The sequence below is a fragment of the Heloderma suspectum genome, chromosome 3 (genome assembly GCF_057233095.1).
Source record: "Heloderma suspectum isolate Gila_16-S chromosome 3, 16-S_ref, whole genome shotgun sequence".
NCBI lineage: Eukaryota > Metazoa > Chordata > Lepidosauria > Squamata > Helodermatidae > Heloderma > Heloderma suspectum.
The window spans coordinates 307473836-307487128 of record NC_139460.1 but is presented as its reverse complement, the minus strand read 5'-3'; the positions used below and the strand labels follow the sequence as shown (position 1 = coordinate 307487128).

At 43.4% G+C, this 13293-nt stretch overlaps 1 protein-coding gene across 3 annotated transcripts in view; it reads left to right on the top strand.

Annotated features, from left to right (window-relative positions):
* SLC2A2 (solute carrier family 2 member 2) overlaps window positions 1-12848 on the top strand; it is a 34422-nt gene extending 21574 nt beyond the window's left edge. For all 3 annotated transcript variants that reach the window (XM_084842066.1, XM_084842067.1, XM_084842065.1), the window contains 5 exons: window positions 801-991; window positions 1714-1818; window positions 4763-4864; window positions 6601-6804; window positions 9478-12848. In XM_084842066.1, coding sequence (XP_084698192.1) covers window positions 801-991; window positions 1714-1818; window positions 4763-4864; window positions 6601-6804; window positions 9478-9681 — 806 coding nt within the window. In that variant the 3' untranslated portion in view covers window positions 9682-12848. The remainder of the gene's footprint in view (window positions 1-800; window positions 992-1713; window positions 1819-4762; window positions 4865-6600; window positions 6805-9477) is intronic.
* The last annotated feature ends 445 nt before the right edge of the window (window positions 12849-13293 follow it).

Here is a 13293-nt window from a genome sequence, read left to right as displayed (position 1 = left end):
ATTCTGTAACTGGAGCTGCCAGAAACTGGACAAACTGAGAGGGTTCAGAGGAGAGCAATGAAGATGAACAGGGGACTGGAAACAAAGCCCTATGCGGAGAGACTGAAAGAACTGGGCATGTTTGGCCTTGAGAAGAGGAGGGGAGATAGAATAGCGCTCTTCAAGTATTTGAAAGGTTGTCACAGAGAGGAAGGCCAGGATCTCATCTCAATTATCCCAGAGTGAAGGACACAGAATAATGGGCTCAAGTTACATGAAGCCAGGTTCCGGCTGAACATCAGGAAAAACTCCTGACTGTTAGAGCCATATGACAATGGAACCAGTTACCTAGGGAGGTCGTGGGCTCTCCCACACTGGAGGCATTCAAGATGAGGCTGGACAGCCACCTGTCAGGGATGCTCTGACTTGGATTCCTGCATTGAGCAGGGGGTTGGACTCGATGGTCTTCTAGGCCCCTTCCAACCCTACTATTCTATGATTCTGTGATACACCTCTCCCCCAATTTCTGTAATTAATAACATGCAAATTAACAAATATGGGTGCACAGCATCATTTATTTTAGACTGCTCTGTCCTCAAGATGATATTCATATGCTTAGGTGGATGAACTGAGTGATGGGGTTCCTGAGGCGCTGAGGATCTTCCCTTGGGAAACAGAGCTAGATGTGAAAGCCACATGGTTCTCACCAGTCATTTTTGAATTTATAAAATATTTGCAGTGAATGGGCTGCATAGGATGATTTCCATTTACCCTTTTAGAAGAGAAGTAACCATGATCCCCCCCCTCCCCACCCTTCCTAGGTTTGAAAAGGCTGAGAGGAGAAGCCTATGACCCCACCAAGGAAATTGAGGACATGGAGAAAGAAAAAGAAGAAGCATCAAGAGAAAAGCCCGTCTCCATCTGGCAGCTCATCACTGCCCCGATCTACAGACAGCCATTCCTAGTGGCCATAGGGGTTCATATCGCTCAGCAGTTTTCGGGAATTAATGCTGTGAGTGTACCAAGTGATGGGTCCTAGCAACTAACCACATTTAGGCTGCAGTCCTATATAACAAGCATGGGGAATTTCTGGCTTGTGAGACAGATATGGGCTTCAGGCTGCCCCATTTGGCTTGCCAGCCTCTCCACAGGCCCTACCCCTCTCACCATGGTCGTCCCCCTCTCCCCAGCCCCCTTTTCTTGCTGCTTTTCCGTGCTGTGTAGTGACAAAGAAATCTGCTTTGTCACCACATGCTAGGGAAAAACTGTTTTCTCCAGTCAGAGACAGTTCCACTGATTGGAGATAACAGCTTTTCTCCACTGTTATCTCCTATCCGCTGTGTTATCTCTGGTTGGAGATAACAGCTTTTCTGTGTTGCATGGTCACAAAGGGGTTCCCTTTGTCACTGTGCAGCATGGAAACGCTGTAAGTTGGCGTAAGTCTCATTGAACTCAATGGGACTTACTTCTGGGTAGACACATTATGCAGGTAATCACTTCATACTCTAAGCATGATCTATGTTGTCTGAAGCCAACTGCAAGGTCTTAATAGATTGTCAATCTATTCTGGATAATATATGCATTATTGTAAATACAGTTGAAGGCTTATTTGTACCAGTGATGTCCTGGAACACCAGGAAAATCAGCTCCATGTCCACATGCATAGTGTGGTGAGAAGATAAATGTCAATAGCCATTAGTACTTTTAACAGTTTACTCTTATCTTCTTTGTTAGATTTTCTACTATTCTACTGACATTTTTAACACAGCTCAGGTCGGCCAACCTGTGTATGCGACCATTGGAGTGGGGTTTGTGAACACCGTATTCACTGTTGTTGCTGTAAGTAAATACAGGTTTAAATGTAATATGCTTAGTCTGGTTCCATAGAACTGCTGAGGAATGTCTTGCTGAATAAAAGACTCGTGTGATTCTCTTTCATATTGTTGTACAAGGGGAAATATCATATTCTGTCACTAGGTGGGGCTATAACTGTTTGTTATCTCAACCATGGCTTGCCACTGTGTTTGTTAGGCTAACAGTGGCATACCATTTTGTGAACTGGTTTTGCCTAACAAAAAGTTAACTTCTTGTTTATTTTATTTAAGGCAATGTTTGGGAGCTTAGAGAGCAGAAAACTGTCAACTCTCTAGACCTGCCAAGATTTTAGAGTATGGACGGAACGTATGGGAGGAGGTGCTTCCTCATTATATGAGGATGGGATATTGTGCAGCTGGAGCTGGATACATAGGAAGCTGTCCTGAACCAAGTCAGAGAAATGGTCCATTCTAGCTCAGAATTGTCTACCCAGACTGGCAATGGGTCTCCAGGGCTTCGAGCAGAGTCTTTACCTGGAGATGCCAGGGACTGAACCTTGGACCTTCCCCATGGAAAGCATGTGAGATTAGCAAGATTGTAGGACTAAGGTTACAATCCTACACACTTTTACTAGAGAGTAAGCTCTACTGAAATCAATGGGACTTGTGTCTGAGTAATCCTGGTTAAGAATCTTGCTGTAAAGAAGGGGGGCAGTGAATCCAGGCTAAAAAAATATATCCAGAAATGCCCTCAGACTCTACTGACAGTCTAAACAACAACCTATTTTGCCCAGTTAGTTGGATACCATTCTGTTGACCTAGGATGACCAGGGATGACTGTTTTTCAATACCGTCTTCCATTTGACATCTGCAGTAGATGCATTTTCACTAACTTCCTGACAGTGTTTGCTCTTTTCTTTGTTAACCACTAGCCTTTCACTCTTGCCTGATATTTATCCAAAAGTCAATGACTGGTGGTCCAGATCAATTGGCCTGCTAGATGTAACCATCTAGATGTAACCTTGAGCACCAAGGTAGCAGAAAGAGCAATCCCAATAATGTGTAATTGCAGCCAGCTGGACAGATGGAGGCCTGGCAACTCAATAAGAAGGACATGGGCATACAGATACACTGTTCTGCAAGAATATTCTCACATGTTGCCCAGTCTCCGAGGGGTGAGATATTCCAGTGACAGGGCTACTATCTTTAGTTTCCTTAGCATGAGCGGGACCAATAGAGACTAAAGGCAAAATCCTATGTATGTTCAGACAGAAAAAAGCCCGACAGCTCCCAGCTGGAACTTAAAGTCTCTTTAAATCTTAAAGTCTCCTTTAAACATTTGCTTTATTTACAAATATACAAATAGAGCAAGCATGGAAGCCAACAGAGACTCCTGCAAGACAGAAGATTCCCCCAGAGAGCAACAAGGCTGCAACCCTAGTTTTCAGCTAATTTTAGTTAGAAATGTTCCTCTCTCTCTCTCTCTCTCCGACCAACCAATGTTTCTGTGCCACAATCTGCTAAGCACTGGCCTTAGAACCCATTGCTGCAGGCGATTTGCCCATTCGAAGGGCCATCCCCCCTTCATCCAGAGATGAAGAAACATTGCCATCCTTTTGTCAAATCCCTAATGAGGTATCCCCTTATTTATTTTACTTCACTTAAAATATGTACAGGCCACTCTTCAGCAATCCTGTTGGGGTGGTTTTCAATAAAATAATTAAGTCACCACTGAAAAATGATGAATCATTAAAAAAAAAAAAATCACAATAGAACAAGCCACAGCAGAGCAATCAAATAAGATCAAATGCCAGCATAAAAACCTTAGACACTGAAAAGGCCCAGGTAAATAGGCACTGGAAAGAAAACTAGAATGATGCCAGCTGTACCTCTTGGGGCAGGGAGTTCCAGAGATGGGGGCCACAACAAAAGAGACCCTGTCCCTTGTCATCTCTCTCCTCCCCTTGGAAGATGGTGAGATTTGGAATGGATTCATTTGTCCACAGAGCATAACTGAAGACACCATGTTGTGCATCTAAATGCCCCTGACAAGGACATTTTTCAAAACATGTTGGCTTGTTAATTCTTTATTCTTGTGCCCCACTGAAATGCCATCTCTCTCTTTTCTCTCTCTGGTATTTGTGCCCTTCCTCATTTTACCTTTTCATGTCCCAAAGCAGAGCCTCAGAGACTGATCTTAACATCCAGGCAGGTTCAAGTGGGAACTGGTGGTCCTTCAAGTAACATGGTTTGGCACTGTTAACAACTTTGTTGGTCAAAACCAGTACTTCAAATTGCGCCCTTTGACAGGCCTTAGGAAAAACCATTGTGAGAGACATTCCCCATTCTTTAGACATAATATCATACAGCATTATGGGTTTTCTATTATTTGAAGCATTTTCCCCCCCACTCTTTAGCCAAATAAATGCTCCCAGAGTAGCTTACAAAGATTAATAATAAGACAAACTCTCACCTCAGGCTTTCAAATTTAAAAGACATGACACAAAAGGAAAAGGTTTGGGGAGGGAGGAGGAAAACAAACAAACAAACTGAAACACAGGTTCTTAGTTACAAAATTTAGCATTTGCATACTGCACTTCCAGAGTTCAAAGCACTCCACGTACATCGTCTCTCTAACCCCTGCAACAGTTCTCTAAAGTAGGTCAGTAGTGTTATCCCCCATGCTGCTGACGTGGGGTGCAGATGAGACTCCAAAATATCCGAAGGACATGCTGTTGGGGAAGGCTGGTGTGGACACTGGGTTGGATCCTGATTTAACCATACTTAGAGTAGGCCCATTAAAATCAATAGGACGTAAGCTAGCTAAATCTGGATCCTACTAATACTCTGCAAGGAACTTTGCTGCATGCGTCATGCAGCCGCGTCAGGCTGCCAGTTTCCAGACTATTGACTGTGGCAATGCAGATGTAAAGCTGTTCGACCTGGCTCTTCTTTTCTTCCATGAACAGGTCTTCCTGGTGGACAAAGCAGGGAGGCGCTCCCTCTTTATGGCTGGCCTGTTAGGCATGATGTTTTGTGCAATAACCATGACCGTTGGCCTTGTGCTTCAGGTAAGGCTCTTATTTGTGAGTGTTGAGAGATTATTTATGTTACCATCAGCTAAGTTTGAACATTTAATTCCCCTTCACAAAATGCTCCAGCTGTACGATAATCAGACATGCATTCATTCAGTGTAAATTGCAAGGTTATGTGTTATTTATTTATTGATTGCATATCTATATCACCCTTCTGAGGCCAACCAAGGCAGTTTAGTCCCACAGAGCTGTAGACACTTGTCTTACCCAACCATCATTACTAAATAAAAGATTTGTGTGATTCTCTTTCGGATTGTTGTGTGAGGGGGTAATACCATTTTCTCTCAATAGGTGGGGCTATAGTGTTATTTGTTATCTCTTGGTGTTTTCTCTTGGTGGTGTCTATCATGAAGAGTGCTGTAAGTCTCATGGTTCAGGCCCACAGTGGAGTTTGAACCAGGAGCATGAGCAGTGGCAGGTGTGCACCCCCACTAAGCACAGGCAACTCTAACTATAGAGTAACCAGACAAACCAGCACAGAAGGCATCTATTGGCCAGGTCAAGTCACATGATAAGCTTGACCCCCTTTAAAAGCTTCCAGGTGAAGCTTGCTCTCTCGTTTGAATAACAGTGGTTCTCCTCTACAACCTGGTCTGGCTGTATCCAGTCTTACCCTATTTACAGGACATTGCTTCCCCAGACATGTCAGAAGGGGTGGAGGAGAAGCAGCAGTGGCCAACCCAGAGAGGATGTGTGCTTACCTGAGCAATCACAGAACGTGTACACACAAGCCATGGTAGTCAACCTGGGGGAAAATATCACCTATATGTTGATTGTGTAAACAGAAAACATTAGTGAAAACATAATCTGCTGCTTTTCACTGAATAAAGTCAAGGGTTTGGACAATACGTGAAAGAACCAGTCTGGCCCATTGTGTGGAGTCGAGATTACTATCTCCACCTCCATCACTCTGGTCCACCTGAACACAACCTAAATCTCACACATGTAGGCCAACATATCCATCACTTGATAGAATCTGGGATTCGACCATATGATCGAGGCCTACATAGAGCGGCCAGGTGTCCTACTTTACAGATGACAATCCTCCATTTTGGAGAGCCGGCAGGGTACAGTCCTCTGTTTGAAGGTGTTCTGTATTTCAAGAGCTGTTTGGTTTAAAGTGAAAGGAGAGCATAAGGAGGGAGAGTGCGAGCCTTGAAGTTGCCCATCAACACTTTGCACTTGGGCAGCAGCATGAGCAGACACACAGGTCACTCAGTCAATCTTGAGATGGCTTGTATTTGTAGTTATATAATAGTTATTATCAGTGGGGGCTGGGGGCTCCAATGTCAGTAGGGTGGTGAATCCATTCTGGATTTTAGTCAGAACCAGTTCAGACTGGTTCTGACTGAAACCCACAGCGGATTCACCACCCCACTGACATTGGAGCCCCCAGCCCCCACTGGTTCTTATTGCTATATTTGCATCTATAAATATACCTGTGCATATGCAGATGTTATTCTGATTGGTGTCCTCTTTTTTGGGGATGTGCAAGTGGCCACCGTACACATAGGCCATACTTGGACAGGCTTTCCCTATGTGAATGGCAGGGGGTGTCAGATATGGATCTGGCATGCTGGCTCCCCATGATGGGCTGGAGTTGTCCTTTCAGGTATCATCCGGTCTTGCCCACTGACAATGGCTGAAGACAGATGCATTGGAAATGTAACCTCTAACCTTGCTAATATGCTTCTGTTTTGCTTTGCTTTTAGCCCAAGTTTGAATGGATGAGCTACATAAGCCTGACTTCCGTCTTCCTCTTTGTCAGTTTCTTTGAAATTGGGCCAGGACCAATTCCCTGGTTTATTGTTGCCGAGCTATTCAGCCAAGGTCCTCGCCCAGCTGCCGTCGCAATGGCTGGTTTTAGCAACTGGTTCACAAACTTCTGCATCGGGATGTTCTTCCCATACATTGCTGTAAGAAAACCCGCAACATTTACTGTATTGCAATGAAGTCCCATTGCATGAGAATGTCAAGGGGCTCGGATACATTTAAAGTTTAATGTAGGGAATGGAACAGGCTAGAAATACAAAGTGACATATAGAAAATACATTTCTAGACTGCAGTGACAACTAAGAGTGTATGAATTCTGTACCCACTGATGCAACAAGAAAGAGAAGAGAACCACAGTTCTGTCAACAAAAACACAGTGAAAGGAGACGTCTCCATGACTAGTGGTTGAGGATGATTGGCCAAGGCTCATGCGGTACCTAGCTTGAGGGCCTATCACTTTGCCACCATCTTGGCAGTAGAGCAGGGGCATTGAACCTCTTTCAGCCCAAGGGCCAAATTCCATTTCAGAGAAGCTTTTGGGGGCCACATTCCAGTGGTGAGACGGGCCAAAGGCAAAACAGGCAAAAGCCAGCAAACCACCAAACAATTGGCAGTCTGGGGAAGGGGGGTGTAGAGTAAGGAGGTGTGGCCATCTGGGGAACCCTAGTGGGTTGGACTGGAATCTAAGATGGGCTGGATTTGGCTGGTAAGCCTGAATTTCTACACTTCTGCAGTCGAGGTAGCACATTCAGAAGGAGCCTGGACAGATCAGAGGCAGTGTGCACTAACTTTGGCCTGGCTGGAGACTGCATAAAATGAGAATGTGCCCAGGGAAGGAGTGGGGGGAGGACAGAAACTCAAGATCCCACAAAAATCTCCAGCCAGCCCTCAAGAGAGGTCTGCAATTTGGTTACTGTATACTCCCTTATTTAGAAGGGAGAGGCTACTCTTCAGTACTCTGAGGTGGAGATGTTGCTTATTGGCCAATCTAAACTATGTAAACTTAACAAAGCCTAACTTGGATTCATGCCCTTAACTCAACTTCACAGTTCAGGACAGGTTAAAATGTGGTACTTTGTCACAACCCTTTTCATTCTTGCTTGTGAGGAAGGTGGGAAATTCTTTGCTTGTTCTGGGTAGAGGACCATAGGATGATGATCATTCCAGATTCAGGGAGGCAGAGCAGCAAGGCATGACCTTGTGTATATGGTTCAAAATGTTATGCCCTGTAAAACCTACCTCACAAGATCATTGTGAGGATACAAGTGGGAGGAAGAATCAGGTACCCTGCCTGGAGAGGAAGGGAAAGATATTAATATCATTAATAGTAATAGTAAGCATTATGGAACAAAAGATATCGCATAAATAGTGTAACTTTAAATCTCTTAGTGGGTTCACCCTGTTGTTTGGCATTGTGGGCTCCGCTACATGGGAGCCATCCAGGAGCAGAATCCAAATCCAGTGAAGACACAGCATGGTGCAATTTACTTGGGTCAGGTTATTGCTCCATTTAGCCTAGCATTGTCTATTCCAAAGGTGCAGCAGCTCGCCCGAGTCTTGGGCGGAGGTCTTTCACATCACCTGCGACTAATACTTTCTGAAGTATTTAAAGTATTAAACCTGAAGTATCTGAAGTATTAAATACTAAACCTGAAGGATTTGAAGTATTAAACCTTGAAGTATTAAAACTGGAACCTTCTATGCACAAAGCATGCAATCTACCCCTGAGCTATGGTCCCACCTTTTGGTATCATAGAAGGCATCCCTATGATGGGAGAGGAGGTGAGGGGCCATAGCTGTGTCAGAGTATATACTTTGCATGCAGATGCTCCCTCATTTGTTCTCTGGCATTTCCTGATAAAAGGATCTCAGGTAGCGGATGATAGGAAAGATTCTTGCCCAGACAACAGCTGTCAGTCAGAGTACACAGCACTGGGCTAGGTGGACCGATCACCTGACTCAGTATCAGACAGCTTCCTATGTTTAATGCACCCACTTCTCCTTTCAGTCACATCCAGTGGCCCATTTTGAGTGGTCCAAGGACCAAGATTATAATATACCCTCAGCTCAAAAGGGATTTTGCCTGGCAAGTGTGACCAAGCATGCCAGTCCAGTCCCACGTGCCAATTACATGGGACAGTATATGATACAATTTATTTTATTTTTAAAAATCTGCAGCAAGGTAATTCAAGGAGGGGGAGGGAAATCTGCATTAAGAAGCACCGAGAAAAGCTGAATTCTGCAGGCTGTATAAATTATGCAGATTAAGCATATTTACATACAGGTCGCAGAATTTTTAAACTTTGTAGCTTTCCTTCTACTTCTGCCAATTATGTGGAGGGTGAAAGAGCTATGCAGGCCACTAAACATGGCCTCCTGATCACTAAACATACTGTGGAGCTCCCTTCTTGCATTTGAAAGGCATTATTCCTATCCTTTTAAGCCTATGTTGACATCCATAAGGACTATGCTTAGTCCTTATGGATGCTTGCTTTTATTATTTTAAATTTACATGGAAATCTTCAGAATGATGAATATCAGATCTTAATACCAGATTCAGCAAAACAATTTCAACTGGGGAAGGAGGAGAGGGAAGGTTACTATTTAGTTTTTCCATCTCAGGCACCAAAACGACTTGGACTCAACCTTAAAAAAACAAACACCGGTAATGCTGTAATATTCTAGAAGAGAGAGAGAGAGAGAGATCTAATCACAAAAATGCAGCCTCCTCAGCAGGGCTTCTGACCAATAACACTGCTGCTAAAGGGGGGGAAATTTGATTAACAGGTTTTCTCTTTCTGTTTTGTCCATCACAGAAACTATGCGGACCATACGTTTTTCTGATCTTTGCCATTCTGCTTGCCTTTTTTGTTATGTTCATTTACTTCAAAGTGCCAGAAACCAAAGGCAAGTCATTTGATGAAATTGCAGAAGAGTTCCGCCGCCGAAACAAAAGAGGTATCAAAGGACCCAAAGCAGCTACTGAAATGGAGTATCTGGGAGGTTCCCAGCAGGCATAGAGGCATCTGTGCAAGAGGAAGACTGGAAAGAATGTGTTATTCACTGCTTCTGGGAGACAGCATTTTGTTAAAAATGTAAAAATATGGAAAATGAATGCTGGTAGGTTGCGTCTGTTCTGTAGCTTCAGGTGGATGCATTTGCAAGGTGTATCTGTTTTCCTTGCTTTCCCAGGAAGTTGCTTCATAGCAAATTGTGAAGTCTTAAAGTTTTACACAAAAGAGGCAGAGGAGGGAACTGCCATGATCCATGAACGGGAGACATCTTGTGTCCCAGTGAATTTGCTCTGTGGCATTCAGTGCAGAACAAGAGAGATGCAAGGGCAATGCAGAAAACAACAACCAAAGGGCTGTGGTGTGGTCATTCCTTCTCAGAAACCTGACATTTTACATTTATAAAAACTCCCAAGTCCTGTGATTAGAAGGCATTTATTTTGCCCATTAGGAATTTCTGCTATTACTGACTTAGCTTGACTATGTTATTTTGGCTGCCTCATTTATTAGGGATTTTAAGGAGAGGGGCAATTAAGCAGAAATCTACTTTTTGTTCTGCATTTTTTTGGTTGTAGATTGGGCAAGAAGAAATGCACCCAAGTGAGTAGATCAGCCTTCCCCAACCAGGCGCCTTCCAGATGGAGTTGTAGTCCAACCCCATCTGGAGGGCACTGGTTGGGGAAGGCTGGAGTAGATGCTTTACCTACCCTTTGTCTGTATGGGCAGTTGTATGTTTCCCCCCTGCAAAGTAAATGCTTGGAGGGGTGGGGGTGGGAATGCAGATCAGGAAAATGATGCAGGAGAAGACTTAGTCCCCTCCTCCAATGCCACAGGCCTGACCCAAATCAGGGGACCTATCCTTTAGAAACACCGATGCAATGAATATGGACTTGAGCACACTCCGGGAGAGAGTGGAGGACAGGAAGGCCTGGCGTGCTATGGTCCATGGGGTCACGAAGAGTCGGACATGACTTAACGACTGAACGATCCTTTAGAAAACCCCTTTTAAAAAACCACGGGAGAACCCATCACAGATCTCCCACTAGTTTTGAGACTACTTGCTTTCTTAGGCCCATGTGTGCTCTCCACCAACATGTTCATTTCATTTCACTTTTGTCCTGGAAATAAGTTTTTTTAATTTCCATTTATGCAAGCATTTCCTCCTCCTACAATGGAATGCACAGGATCAGTATTTTTTCCCTCCAGAATACACAGAAGCTGGAAATCATTAGTGCTTGGAATGGCACTTGTACTTCAGAAAACATCCTAAATGCCAAAACAAAGACTTCATATATATGGCAAAATACCACAGGGGTAACAAGGTACCACTGGGATATTTTGCATGCTCAAAATATAGGGTTCCCCTTCCCTCTACAGTAAAAGTAAATTTGGAAATCAACATTCAAATTTGCATGTAACAATTTGAAATTCTGATTTCATATTCTAAATGTAAAACTGAGCAGTGTTCAGGTCTTGTGTGAATTTCCCTGATCTCATGCTTGTTTACTTGGGAGTAAGTCCCACTGATAGGGTGACCATGTGTCCTACTTTACAGTCCTCTATTTGAAAGGCTATCTGGTTTAAAGATAAGTAACCATAAGAAAAGAGAGCAGGGGCCTTGAAGTTGCCCATCAACAGTTAGCATTAGGACAGCAGACTGAACAGCACGCACACAGATCACCTGGTCACAGTCTTCCCATTATGCTGGGATGCATTGTATTTCTATTTAAATTATAGTTATTATTTCAAAATTTGCATCTAAGCGCATACATTACCACATGAAATCTGTGTCCTTCTTTTGTCCTCTTTGTTAGTGATGCAGTACTCAGTGGGACTTGGCTTTGGTGTGTGTTTTGGACAAAAAGAATTTTTTACAATCCAAATATCAAATTCTGAATTTTCAGAACATCAAAAAATTTACATTTGAAAATGGAAATTAGAAAGTCTTCACAGTTTAACATGTGGCAAAGTTTATTAGGGCACTGCTCTTTTCTACATATGTTGTTGAAACTATTTATTTTATGAAAGGTATTAGTCATTTGAGTCACAATAATACTTCTGGAGGACATTACTCAGTTATCGCCATTGGTTTGTAACTAAAATGTTCCAAAACTATTTAAGTGCTGGGACAACACCTTCAAAGCAAATCTTATCACAGCCTGGTAATGTTTCTTTCTTGGATGTATCGACACCACTATTGAAGAATACAAAATAAAAAACTTTATATTCAGTGGCCAGCTAACGTCCCTTCCATTGCAATTTGGAGTGTTGCAACATTAAGTCTGACCTTAAGGTGCCAATGTCAAGTGGAAGCAAAACTCTTTCCAACTGTGCAACACATATTAGTAACGTCTGGTATTAAATGACACAATCCAAAGGGTCATGGTGCAGAAACCTCTCTCAGCATCGAAACGCATTGGCCTTCTCCACAGCCTTGCCTGATAGATACTCAGTCATGGCACGGCAACAAAGACCCTCTACTTCTACTGTGGCATCGTGTGACCAGCTATCCCCCACTCTGTGCACACACACTGTTCTCTGAAGGCTATGCAAAGCAAGAAGCAGAGCAGAAGAACGTGTGACTCAGTTTGCACGATGAAACAACCCATGATTTAACTGTGGATTGTTTGGGTGTGCGGGGCATGCTGGCTCCCAACTGTTTGCCCTCTTCCTGTGCACTAGACAACCCCTGGATTGTTCTCTGGGTCATCCAAACCCAGACCGCTGGGTTGTTGAGGGAGAAACAAACCAGAGTTATAACCCAAGAACAAACCATGGGTTATAACTCTGAGTTGTTTCTCCTTCAACAATGCAGAGTTCCAGGTTCTGACTTCATGGAGAATAACCCACAGATAAAGCCTCCTGGGGTTGTTTAGCCCACCAGAAGTAGGTGAGAGCTCAGGAGCCAACACGCTTGGTCACTCGCTGCTGCGCACTCCCAAATAACCCATGGTTAACAAACTGTGGATTGTTTTATTGAGCAAACCAGGTCTGTGTATGTGCATGTATGTTAAAAGGGTGTTTATGCAATCTAAGAACTTTGACTCTGCCGACTGTTACTCTGTACATTCATAAATTTCAAAACCATACAGGTTAAACCAAAGTTCTTCAATTTTAAGTAACCTCTTGCAGAAAAGCTAGAGAGATTGAGGTGCTTTGTAAATAAAATAATCGTCAAAATACTAGTGACCATTAAAGTACTTTTATGTATGTTTTTAAAAACACCGGCTCTTCAATCTGATGGAAACAAAACACTTTCCAACAGTACAGTATATTTCAGTGACAACTTGTGTTAAAGGACACAATCCAAAGGGGCAGGGTGTGGATGTCTCAGTATTGAAACACACTGGCATTTGCCACAGCCTTGCCTTATCGATACTCAGCAATGCTCCAGGTCATGGCCCATGATCTGGCATTTTATTATCTGTAGAAGCATGCAGTCCTTCTAGGGAAAAATGTAGTGTAAACCATCTGACAGAAGCAATATTCCAAGTATCGCTATATACTTCCTGTCTTGTCCTGACGTTCCTTCACACTGAGCTTTTATCCTGCGATTGAGATTGCTCCATCACGGAAGTTTGCGGGCTCTTTACATGACACCGTGATCATTCAAGGTATCTC